The sequence below is a fragment of the Pyxicephalus adspersus genome, chromosome 3 (assembly GCF_032062135.1).
Source record: "Pyxicephalus adspersus chromosome 3, UCB_Pads_2.0, whole genome shotgun sequence".
Lineage (NCBI taxonomy): Eukaryota > Metazoa > Chordata > Amphibia > Anura > Pyxicephalidae > Pyxicephalus > Pyxicephalus adspersus.
Genome location: NC_092860.1, coordinates 103702122 through 103715667, shown reverse-complemented (window position 1 = coordinate 103715667; position 13546 = coordinate 103702122). Strand labels below are relative to the sequence as shown.

At 39.0% G+C, this 13546-nt stretch overlaps 1 protein-coding gene across 1 annotated transcript in view; it reads left to right on the top strand.

The window, feature by feature from the left end:
* Positions 1 to 2600: 2600 nt before the first annotated feature.
* The window catches only part of FREM3 (FRAS1 related extracellular matrix 3), a 42788-nt gene continuing 31842 nt past the window's right edge, over positions 2601 to 13546 (top strand). The window contains 2 exon segments of the mRNA XM_072406829.1: positions 2601 to 7626; positions 8214 to 8303. Of these exon segments, the coding sequence (XP_072262930.1) occupies positions 2601 to 7626; positions 8214 to 8303 (5116 nt within the window).

The window sequence follows — 13546 nt, the reverse complement described above, 5'->3', positions numbered from 1 at the left end:
ACACAATTTTTTACTATGGGCCATGTTCACACCAAAGCCTTGTGTTAGTTTGGATTGAGGAAAGAAGTAGACATGCTGAATTTTTATGCAACTCAGTGTACAACATGTAAGAATGCAACACACATCTTTTTCTCTCTCCTCTTCTTCATAGGTAAAAGTCAATCAGTGGAAAACCTTAAAAATTGCACTAAAATGCACATGAGAGCACAGCACATGCAGTTAAACCTGTGCCTTATCAAGTGTCATGCATTGCATTGTCAATCAGGTGTGAAGGAATAAAACTTCTGATCTCTGAACCAGAGGTTGGACTAAGTTGTCACCCTGCAAGTCCAAGTCGAGTCCCAAGTCATTGACACCAAGTCCCAAGTCAAGTCTCAAGTCACCAACAATTCTTCCAAGTCAAGTCCCAAGTCAAGTCACTTCATTTATCATGTCTTTTGCAAGTCGTACTTAGTCTGTTAGTCTGCCTTCCTTCCTACATTCCTCTAAGTCCACTAAGTTTGGCTTTCTCTGCTGACAACTGAAGGGGATGGTGAGGAAGGCAGTGAGTCTTCTGTAACACCTCCTTCCTCCCCCTCCCCTTCAGCTGTCAGAGGAGAAAGCCATGGACTTAGAATGCAAGGAAGGCGGCAAGGAAGGCGGTGTTACAGAAAACTCACTGCAAGCTGAGTCGCAAGTTGCTGGACAAAACCCCCAAGTCGAGTCGCAAGTAGTTTATTAGGTGACTTAAGTCGGACTCAAGTCCACAACTTCCAACCTTTGCTCTGAACATATTATACAGTAAACAACAGTCCTTTTTTGGGGATTTGGTGATCTGAGATCCTCTGTGAAACAAGAAATGTATTTACACTACAGGTTATAAACCTCTACAGGTTTCTTCCTTCCTCTTACATATCAAAAGTCATATTTAAAAAATGTCAGCAGGATCAAAGGTTTTAGTGTATAGATCCTTTCCCATAGGCATCCCTGTCCTTGGTAGTTGGTCTGATATTCTCAAAAAAGCAGCTATGTGCATTCCATATAAACATGATCAGAAATGGAGTGTGTATATTTGATCTGCTGTCCCATCATGAATATCCACAAGGACACCAGAGTATTTTAGGACAACTGCTTAAAGTGTACAACCAGCCATCCTTCTTTTGGTTTTTGAATGAGTGGTGAAGGATTGTAATCCTCTTTCAGGTTTAAATCGCTTTCTTTGGCTTCTTTGGATCGAACTTTTCTCAAATAGCAGCATACACAGGCTACAGATCTTTCCAGCTCTTTATTGATGAATCTGCCTTGCTGTACATTTTCCCAGGAGATGTCAATTCTCAAATAAAATAAATTGCCTTCCTGTTTGCAATTCCTTCAATATACATTGAGCTGCATGTGTGGCTCAGTATATAATTGCTATATTCCCAGTATACCCCTGGCCACTGGGCATGAATGAATTCTTGGCGGTGCCTGTGACAGAGCAATGACAGATATGTGTAATTTAACAAATTGTGATGAAGCAGGTAAGGTAATTTTTGCAGAAAGTACAGATTATGGGTATATAAAGGACCTGCCTGGTTGTAGTTTACTAGTTAAATTTAGTCCCACTAGAGTTGAAGATAGCAGTAAAACCGATCACCTGTCCTAATCCTTCCTTATGCTATGTAAATCTAAGAACAAAAATACATTAAGTGAAAAAAAGTTTTTACTGGACATACACTTTAATTGACCAGTGTAATGCAATTACATGAGAAACAAAGAAAATGACAGCAGGTGAATCTCAATTCTGCCTCCACACAGCAATCTCAGGGTAATTTGCACCACTTTCATCCAGATCTTACAAACCAGCAGAGATTATTATTATTATTATTATTATTATACAGTATTTATATAGCGCCATCATATTACGCAGCGCTGTACATAGTCCATAGTCGTGTTACTAACTGTCCCTCAAAGGAGCTCACAATCTAATGTCCCTACTATAGTCATATGTGGTTATTGTAGTCTAAGGTCAATTTTAGGGGGAAGCCAATTAACTTAACTGCATGTTTTTGGGATGTGGGAGGAAACCAGAGTAGAGATGAGCACACATTCCACACGTTTCAATATTACAATATGCAATCTGATTTTGATACAAAGCTACACACAAAAATAGTATATTGATAACTGTTATTTCTTTAGAGACAACATATTATGCAGTGTTATATATTAAATCTCAGGATACAAATGATACACTTACATAAAAATCCAGTAAAAAAAAACTATGATACAGGGGTGAAGAAGACCCTACAGCTATGTACTATACATGGAATAAAGTTATCAGATACAAGAGTTTCCAAATGTATTTCTGATTATGAGGAAAGTCTCCTGCAGGGTACATATTGAGATGCGCGGATTGTTAGGAGCCAGGGAGAGAAGTCAGAGAGGGCTGTACATGGGTGGGCGAGGACTGGATGGGGGGAGATCTATACATGGCACCCAGCCCCTCCCTGCTGTACTAATACCTGCACTTCACTCTGTCCCACCCGCATTCATCTCCCTGGAGGAAAGGTAGCCGTGTCCTGAAATCACCTGGGAGAGATCCCAGCACCGACAATTACCTGCTCCCTGTGCTGGGCAATACAATGGACCGGAGGCTACTAGCGACCCATGGCGAGCACAGAAGACCGCCGATCTTCAGCTTCTTCATCCTGTCTTTGCTGGCGGTCCTTACCTGTGTGCAGGCACAGCTGGACTTCCGATCGCTCAGTGCTGATCACATCCTTGTGGCTAACCGAGGAATCCGAGTACCATTCGGCAGATCGGTGACCCTGGACCCGGTGCAGGACCTAATCATCCAAGTGCAGCCCGGAGACAAGTGTGTCCTGAATGTGCTGGACAATGACCCCTTATCTCAGAGACCTGGCTGGTTGTCCCCTAAGAGGTTCTCCTGTGACTTTGGTCCTGGAGAAGTGAAATACACTCATATGGGGTCCCGCAGCCCCCCCAGGGATAAAGTCAGGCTTCAGCTCAAATATGATTCCCCTACAGAGACTCTGATCGTTCCTTTTGTCCTGGAGGTGGAGGTGATATTCCAGCAGCTGGAGATAGTCACTCGCAATCTGCCACTGGTGGTGGAGAAACTCCATGGACTCAGTGTTCCCATTGATAAGAAAGTCCTGGGGTTCACCTATGACCCTGCCAAGGAGTCTTGCAAGGTTACACCTCTTCTTGGCACAGGTGGGATGCCAAGGTATGGACACCTTGTGAATCTGACTTCATCCTCCCAGCAGGGCATTGACTGTCACAGTTTTACCAGTTCAGGGTTTCGCTACCAGCACACTGCCCCTCACAACTCACCCAACAGAGACTATTTGCCAATGGTGGTGGAACTTACAGGTGGTGGCAGTGCCCCTAGACAGGAACACTTTCATCTGACTGTCCGCATTAAGGAAGGGGTTGAAAACACACCTCCACGTCCCAGTTTTGTCTCCATGCTTATGATGGAAGTGGATCAGTTTGTACTTACCGCCCTGACCCCTGAGATGCTGGCAGCTGAAGATTTAGAATCTGACCCTGGTGATCTTATCTTCAACCTGACAAATCCTCTAGACCCAGACACATCTGGGTATCTGGTGAGCACAGATGATCAGAATTTACCAATTACCTCCTTTTTCCAAAGAGATGTAACAGAGCTAAAGATTGCATACCAGCCCCCATCTAGTGAGTCCTGGTTGGAGAGGATCCTTCAGCTGGAGATGCAGGTAATTGACACTGAAGGTGCTTCTTCTGAAACATTTGCCTTTATGATTGTGGTCAAACCTATGAACACTTTGGCTCCATTAGCAACAAGAAATTCTGGTCTTTGGCTACTGGAGGGCCAGTCAAGACCACTGTCTGGGCCAGGCTCTGGACTGAACAATCTGATCATCAGTGATGAGGACAATCTAGACGAGGTGAAATTGAGTGTGGTTGGTGGGCTTAGACATGGACAGCTTGTTTTGGCACATGGGAGCACTGCCAGTGACAGTGGGAGCAAAGGCTTTACTTTTACACCTCAAGAATTGCACTCTGGCCTGATTGTGTACCAGCATGATGGAAGTGATACCTACAGTGATAATCTTATTCTAAGAATGGATGATGGTAAACATCGTGTAGAACTGCTCTATCCCATTACTGTGTCTCCTACTGATGATGAGCCCCCAGTTCTCAATGCAAATACTGGGCTAAGTCTACCAGAAAAAAGTACAGCCCTTATATCACCGTTTATGCTCAGTGCTACAGACATTGATTCAGAAGATTCCACAATCCTTTTTGTGCTGCAAGAGCCCCGCAGCCACCTTGGGGAAATAGTTCTTAGGCAGGTAGAAGAACCTTTTGAGGACGGTTGGAGGTATCTTCCAGAAGAAGGACTGTATGAGAAAGTGGTAAGCCAGTGGTACCAACAAGATATTGTGGATGGAAAACTGTATTACAAGCATGTAGGGCCACACAGTACTGAGACTGTATTAGAAAAGATACTGTTCATAGTAATGGATGACAATGATCCACCTAACCAGTCTGTACAACAGGTGTTTACAATAAGAATAGAACCTATAGATGATATTCCGCCAGAGCTTTTCCAAGGGACAACTTTACATATGACGGTTAAAGAATATGAACTAACCCCCTTCAAAAGAAAGCACCTGCGCTACACAGATATGGATACAGATGACAGAAGCCTCAAGTATACTATACATAGTCACCCCAGAGACACTGATCCTAACCACCCCGTTCTGACTGGTCACATAGTGCTTAGTGACATTTCAGAGGTTCAGGTCACATCCTTTACACAAGCCCAGATCAACCACCATAAGATTTCCTATAGACCCCCAGAAAAGGAACTTGGAATAGTCCCCAAAATTTTGCAGTTTAATTTCACAGTAGAGGATTCTGCATGAAATTCAGTGCAAGGGACATTCACTATCTTTTTACAGCCTGTAGACAACAAACCACCTGAGATTACCAACACTGGATTTACTGTTTTAGAAAGAGGATCTTTTACCTTTACTAAAAATGAGCTTGATGCAACAGACCAAGATACAGAAACTAAGTACATTAAGCTTATGCTATCAGAAGCCCCTTTGCATGGTAATTTGCAGTTTCGTGGGGAGCCCTTATTACCAGGAGAATCATTTGGATTATCTGACATATACCAAGGCCATTTAACCTATGTGCACAGTGGAGATGAATCCATTGGAGACACTTGTTCATTTGTTCTCAGTGATGGCATTCATGAAGTTCCCATAACAATACGGATTCATGTTAAACCAGTGGATGATGAAGCTCCCACTCTTATGCTCCCTGGGGGACTTTTAGGATCTTCCTTAGAAGTCTTAGAGAGGGGAGAAACAGAAATTACAACCAATGTCATCCAGGGCACTGACCCAGACACAGATGATTTAATCCTGACATTTATTGTGGAAGAACCTCCTAAAAGAGGGGAAATTTTGGTCAGTGGTTTACCCGCTGAGAGCTTTACTCAGCAAGACCTACTCAATGGTGATGTTGTATATGCACATACTTTTGGAGAGATAGGTCTTCAGAAACAGCAGGACTTTTTTAACATAACAATATCAGATCTTTCTGATGAGTGGGTTGTTGGAGGCAACAAAGTACAGGGTGTAAAGGTTCATGTGACAATTCTGCCAGTAGACAGTGAAGCTCCTATTGTAAAACTAGGAGAACAATTCTCTGTACTAGAAGGTAGTAAAAACCTCATTACACCAAATCACCTAGATGCAGAAGATATTGATACACGAAAAGATGAAATATTGTGCACTATAATTGTGCAGCCAACATCAGGGTATGTAGAAAATATCTCTCCAGCCCCTGGTTCTGAAAGATCCAGAGCTGGAACTCCTATCAGTGCATTTAGTATAAGAGATATACGTCTTGGACATATATATTATGTTCAAAGTATTCACCTGGAAGTAGAACCTGTAGAGGATAGGTTTACCTTTCGCTGTTCAGATGGCATTAGCTTCTCTGAACGCCTATTTTTCTCAATTGTAATCATTCCGACAAATGATGAAAAACCAGAAATCTTTACCCGTGAGTTTGTGGTAATGGAGGGTATGAGTCTGGTTATTGACACTCCAATCCTTAATGCTGCTGATGCAGATCAACCACCAGATGAGCTTCTCTTTGTTATCACCCAGCCCCCTCAACATGGAAGAGTAGTATTACAGCAAACTCCCATCCTTAATTTCACACTGGAGGACATTAAAGAGAGTTCCAGCATTGTTTATGAACATGATGACTCAGAAACAAAAGAAGACAGCTTTACTATTCTCCTAACTGATGGAGAACACAGTGTAGAAAAGAAAATCCTTGTAATGGTTATCCCTGTAGATGATGAGACACCAAGAATGACAATCAATGATGGTTTGGAAGTTGAAATAGGAGAAACTAAGTTAATTACTAATAGGGTTCTAAAAGCCACTGATTTAGATTCAGATGATAAATCACTTACATATGTCATTAGATTTGGTCCCAGTCAAGGCCTCTTGCAGCGGCTTGATCAGGACGGATCAGTTTTGAGTAACATAACAGTAGGAATGAATTTTACTCAGGATGACATTGACAAAGATCTTATCCAGTACACTCACTTAGGCCAAGAGGGTATTCGTGATCTCATAAAATTTGACATCACAGATGGAACTAACCCATTCATTGACAGATATTTTTATATTAGTATTGGAAGTATTGACATGGCTTTCCCAGATGTTATCAACAAAGGAGTCACTCTAAAAGAGGGGGGCAAGGTTACTCTGACCACTGACCTTCTGAGCACCAGTGATATCAACAGTCCAGATGAGAACTTGCAATTCAGCATTACAAGGGCTCCAAGTCGTGGTCATTTAGAGAGCACAGATCAACCTGGAGTCCCAATTACTGCTTTCACCCAGCTCCAACTAGCTGGGAATAAAATCTATTACATTCATACTTCAGAAGATGAAATGAAGATGGACAGCTTTGAGTTTGAAGTTACAGATGGCTACAATCCTGTTTTCCGTACCTTTAGGATTTCAATAACTGATGTGGACAATAAGAAGCCAGTTCTTACAATTCATGACCTCACAGTCAATGAAGGAGAAAACAAGCTTATCACTCCCTTTGAACTCACAGCAGAAGACCTAGACTCTCCTGACCATTTGTTGAGATTTACCATCACTCAAGTACCAGTTCATGGTCACATTTTGCTCAACAATAGTCGTCAGGTATCTACATTTACTAAGCAAGATCTTAATGAAAATCTCATCAGTTACAAGCATGATGGTAGTGAGACAACTGAAGACAGCTTTTCTTTCACTGTGACTGATGGAACCCACACAGACTTTTATGTATTTCCTGACACCTCCTTTGAAACACGAAAGCCTCAAATGATGAAGATTAATATTAATTCTCTTGACAATGGTATTCCCCAAATTGTTGTTAATAAAGGGGCTTCAGCGTTAAGAAGTCTTTCCTCTAGCCATCATGGTTTTCTAATAACCAGTAAAGCATTAAGAGCAGAAGATCGTGACAGCCCCAACAAATTTCTTAAATACCGAATTACAGATGGACCAAAACACGGTGTTATTATCAACTTGGCAAAAGGCAATGACTCTGTGAGAACGTTCACACAAGGTAAGTACATTTGACCCTGAACTGCATTCATAAGGATAGCACCAACTTTGTGATATATAGATGCAATACCAATTTTTACCTTCTGTGGTATAACTAGATTAGTTGAGGTATAGAAATATACAAAGTACACCAACATCTAACAACCAATTAGAATTATTTATGGTATATTATTTAGATAAACTAAATTTAAATTTTCAGAATAGGAAATTTTTTTTTGATGGTGTATGCTTCAAGGGTGTCATGCTGACTTTTCTTTTACTACATGGTAAATTAATAGCCTGGAATCATTCACATATTATGTTTACTTTTATGAAGATAATAATTCCAGGCAGTGACTCACAAATTAGTGAAGAAAGGTTTAGAGTGACAGATTTTAAATGATATTTGTAATGACAGTTCATAGTTCAATAGGTTGTGAAGACAAAAATAGATAACATATAAAAATACTAATATAAATACATAACAATAAAATACATTACATATTAGTGAGGAATATATATTATTGTAATACAGTATAACATGTATTGTCTATCAATCTTTATGAATGGCACAGGGCAAGAAATTACTTCTTTACTTTTCTTCTTCAGCTGATATTGATGACCTGAAAGTCTGCTACGTTCTTAAAGATGGCGACAATGCTACCAGTGATATATTTTACTTCTCAGTAGAAGACAATGGTGAGTTTTTATTCTGATGTTTATACAAAATGTAACATTCATTGTTGGTGACCATAAATAACTTCTTAAAAATGTAAAACATTATGACCTGATTTATTATAGCTCTCCAAGATTGGAGAACATAGACTATGTTAGAACCTGGGTGATCTAGCAAACCTGGAATAAAATTTCTAAAGTCTTTTGCTGTTAGTTGGTAGTAGTTTTCAATCCTGGGCCAGATCTATTCCAGGTTTGCTGGATGACCCATGTTCCGCCACGATAATCTATCTTCTCCAGTCTTGGAGAGCTTTATTAAATTAGGCCTATATAATTTTATTAATGCTAAAGATGAAGATATATTTCTGATGGGAGATGTTGTCTTAGCTTAGCAGAATTCTTGTAAAAGTAGACTTTTAAACAAAGGTTTTTTTGGTGGTGGTTAAATGTGGAAAGACCGCAAGAGCAAAATATATGTTGTATGTTGTGTTGTGGCACAAATGAGGAAGAATGTGACATGTCAATAAACCTAAAGCCTAACTCATAACTAGCATTTCAAAACTAATTAGAAATCCTCAGTCATGTAGGCAAAAAAATCATTTTTTATATATTCTACGATGTGAGAAATGTAATAGTAAATTCATACTTATGGTTGACTGCACAAAGTTTTCCATGTGAAACACGGCATTTATGGTATAATAGAGACATTCCATGGTTTTTGTGGTTTCTTCTTTAGACCTTGTATTTAGTCATTTAAGCATTAGAATGTAATTTTTTTCTCAGACCCTATGGCCTAGATGTCTAAATAGTCCCTCTATGGTCTTTAAATGTTTAAAGAAAAACTAAAACATAGCAAATACTCCATAGTGACATTCTGTGTAAGTTTTTGCAGACTTATAGCTTAAACAGTCCTAAAGCAGAATGTGTTAGTGGTGTTGTGCTTGCTTTGCATTTTTTGGCATGTTTAGGACACTTCCCATAACAATTCTCTATCTGAAAGTGATAACCGGATTTACTCCAAGGCCTAAGATACATAGAGGTTACATTTGGAAATTAAGCACTCACTGTGATCTGTTAAGTGTCCATTTACATCCGACAGCTAAATTGGAATGCAAGCATTACAAAAGGCAATAGTATGTGCTCTGAATTGCAATTTACCAGCCAGTTACAGGTCTGGACAAGTGCAGGGTCACACATTTACTTGACTAGTTACAGGACTGCTCTGAACTGTGCTCTGTTTGATAAAAACTAGTTTACTGATGACAGATATGGCTGAATGGCTATTGAACATCACACCAATCATTACAGGGAATATAGGACATCAACTGGTTTGTAGCTGTGTAGTAACTTATCATTTACTGATCTATTGTCTTATAGTATGTAAGGTACTTAAGCAAAATGTTGGCAAAAAATTACCTTTTAAGCCTTTTTTTTAATTCCTACTTTTATGTTTCTCATTAGGGTCATAAGTGCCCGATGATAGAATTAAAATTTGCCCATTTGCTATTCTTCTATTCCAAAGATCCTTGAGGTTCTCTCATTGGACAAAAAATGGTAATTGGGCAGTTATTAGACCAGAGGTCAGATAAGACAAACGCAATAACAATGTTAAAATCTAAATTGGCAAGACCCTAAAATAGGCATCTTTGGCTAAGCTGAATATCTATGGTCAATATTTTGCCCAACTCTTTCCACCCTTATACCTTCCCATGGACAATAAATAAAGCCTCATCAGATAATGTAAAAGTGCAGAGGACTTGGGGAAGGAGAAGCCAAAAATTAAGAATAGATATTGATATTTACAATACAGAGAAGAAGGGGAAGAAAGACTGGTTTCCCTGATAAGTCTACTGAAAAGTCTTCTCTTACAAAAGCTAGTAAGCAATCTGCAAACCTGTGGCAGAATTAGGAGCCCTTGGCTATACAATTGTATGACAATAATTAAGTCTTGACCTACCCCAGTTCAACAGAAATGCTTGAATAGCTAATGATTTAAAGCACTACAGTAAACTATGAACTAATAGTAAAAAAAAAGAATTTCTCCAGTGACAGGTGATAAATATCTAACTCCACTACTATTGGAAACATATTTGCAGTCTTAGATTTTGCCTGCTGCACTGCTATTTAGTAACTGAAACTTTGGCGTTCATCTGTTCTGTTTTAGTTGCAATCTCAACATCATATTAGTTTTTCTTAGAACTTTACTATGCAAAGTAACAGGTGTAGTGTCAAGGTGTGAGTCTTATTTGAACTAGTTCATGGAAATAGATGGACAAATATGAACTTGTCACTTAGCCTCTTAGTTGGCCAAAAGTTCTGCTAGAGAAGCATACAAAATAACGATGCGTGCCTTTTAGTGGTTTAAAGCTTAAAAATTGAAGATATACTATCTTAAAATGAACATCTAGAAACATTCTTGAATCATAAACAGTACCATGAAAAAAGTGGCAACATGCTGTTTGCAGACCATTAAAAAATAGAAAGGATCATGTTTCTAGAACATCAGCAAATATGCTAACTCCTTTCAGTATACCCTGCACATGCTTTCATGTACATTTCCCTGAATTTATCCACAATTATGGTTCAAGAAACCTGCAAGAGCTTCCTTGTGTTATTTTAATAAATACAGCTCCCAAAATATAACACATCAGCATGAGATCTAGTATTTCTGGTCATCATGTTAGGTCCCACAAAAGTGACTTATTAGACAGATATTTAGGCTCTACTCTCATGAAAACATAGTGACATAACCCCCTCCACAGGGAGGAAAGACTTCTGTTTATTTGCATAGGGTATAGTCAACTAATAATAGGGCCAAAAAGATCTGTTAACTTGTTTTGTAAATATGTTGTTCTGTAAAAAAAATGTCCATTCCATAAAACGACTTGTTTTAAGTTATGCCATGTCCTCAGATCACAATCCTTTGAAACTGACTGACATGACATGGGTCACAAGAAATTATAGGTTGACAACCTACCTGTGATGCCATTGACTGAATGGGGAAATATTTGAGTTCCACAGTGACTGGTAATCTCACTTCATAATACACTTCATTTTATATGTCGGCAAAGGAGGAATCTGTTGTGACGTACATACCGTAGTGTTAGGATCTGCATCAGAAGTGTAGATTGGGACCCTTTAATGAAGGATAGAGCTCCCTAAGGCTATGTATATAGGCTGGATGATTATTACATCTCAGGTTAGGAACTAGCATGCATACAGCTGTTGCCCAACATTGTGCATTTATCCTTCCTGGCAGATCAATGAACTATTGACTGAAGATATTATCTGTACCTCCCTATGGAAGAGAGCACAATGGGGTGCCTTTTGCTCATCCCCCCACCTCTCCTCTCCCCAGAACTAAAAAGCTAATGTTTTAGTGTTGCTGTAAATGATCATGATGATCTTTTCCACATTTACATATGAATGTAGCATAGGTGTAATTTTGCAGTTAACCTTTTATCTAGCCACTACGTTATTCTATTATTTATTTAGAAAAGCTAACATTTTTTTTTGGTTTAACCAAACACTTTTTGCATATTTATTTTTGGGCCACAAATCAGGGACATGGCAAGGGGGTGACTATTAGCTTCCTACTTTAAGCAACAAAATGTCCCTTTTCCCTCTCTGCAAAGGCTGGTATATGTGCCCTATGGGATTATGTCTCTCCACCTCTTAAACCTTGTAAAAAGTAAAGAATTCCAGATACCTTTGTGTTGTGATTGAACAGGAAAACTGACAACACCTGGGGGCCTCACCTATTATTTAGAGTTCAGGCAACCTTTGCCCTTCTGATACTTGCAGCAGCTCTGTCCTAAAGAATGTATCTCTTGTTGAAGGTTTAAATGGCATTCTAAATAATCCTTTAGAAAATGTTATAGGTTTGTGCATTCTAATGTAATTTATCTCTGTTGAGAAATTACCATCCTTTTTTTTACATTTATTTCTCTTTCATTAATGTTTTCTTTTTTGCACTTATTACATCACATTGCATATATTATGTGATGAAATACATGTGTATCTCCCCCTCTCTATGTATATAAATATATATATATATATATATATATATATACAGGAGACATGCAGGTCCACGTTTTTTTGAAAATGTCAGCAGGTATATTCACTACATTGTGTTTAATGACAAACAAAAACTTGACAAAAGTAATCCAGCTTGTGAGTGCCTATAAGTGCTAAACAATTTGTATGGACACCTAGACAGGGTACCAAGACAGCACACATCAGGTAAATAAACAACAAAGTCAGGATTCTATTTTTCAGCAATCTGTAACTCACACCATTCTCTCTCCTCCGGTGCAGCTTTACCCACAAGTAATGCAGCTGATTTACACATATATTAGTATATATATTTTCAAGGGGAATTTTTTTAATTTACATACTAGTGGGGGCGGTCAACAAAATGAGTCTTGCTTACCCATGTATGACTTTTGTTTTGCTATGGTTTAGGCAAAATAGGGCCTTAGGGAGTAGATTTTAGTAAGCCCCATTTTGGGTGTCAGTAGTAGCAATAAAACCCAGGACAAGCAGTGATAACCCCTAGCAAGTGTCACTGCCAGCAATGATAATGCCAGCAGGTGTCAGGGTCAACAATAATAACCCCTTGCAAATGTTAGCAAAGATAAATCCCAGCCATAGCCATCAGCAAGTGTCAAAGCACGCAATAACAATTGGTAACTGTCAGGGCTAACAATACCTCCAAGCATGTATCAGGGCCAGTAATGATAACCACAACAATTAGTGTCAGTGGCAGCAGTGACAACCCCCAGAAAGTTTCAGGGCTACAAATGATAACCCCTAGCAGGTGTCAGGGCCAGCAATGGTAATGCCAAGCAAGCATATTTGGTAATTGTAATTGAGAATACTGTATTAGTCATATACCCAGACTTTTGCATATAACAGTGATTATAATTGAGAATACCGTATTAGTCATATACCCAGATATTTGCATATGACAGTATTAAGAAAATCAATTCTAAGGGCTCTATTTATAAAACAGGGAATCAGACTTTTCCTCAAACATTCCCTCATGGAATGTTCCAGGTCCATGTGTTTCAATGGCAGTAATTGTCTCCCACCAGAAAATGTCAGATTTTCTGCTTTATGAAAAGGGCCCTAAGTATCTTTTTTTAAAGCTACCTAAATTCAGTTTTTAACATAGTTTTATCTATCCCAACATATTTTGCTTTCATGGTGAATCTAAAGTTTATTTAACTGATTGTTTGTTGTTTAAAGTTGTTCCTTCAATTTTG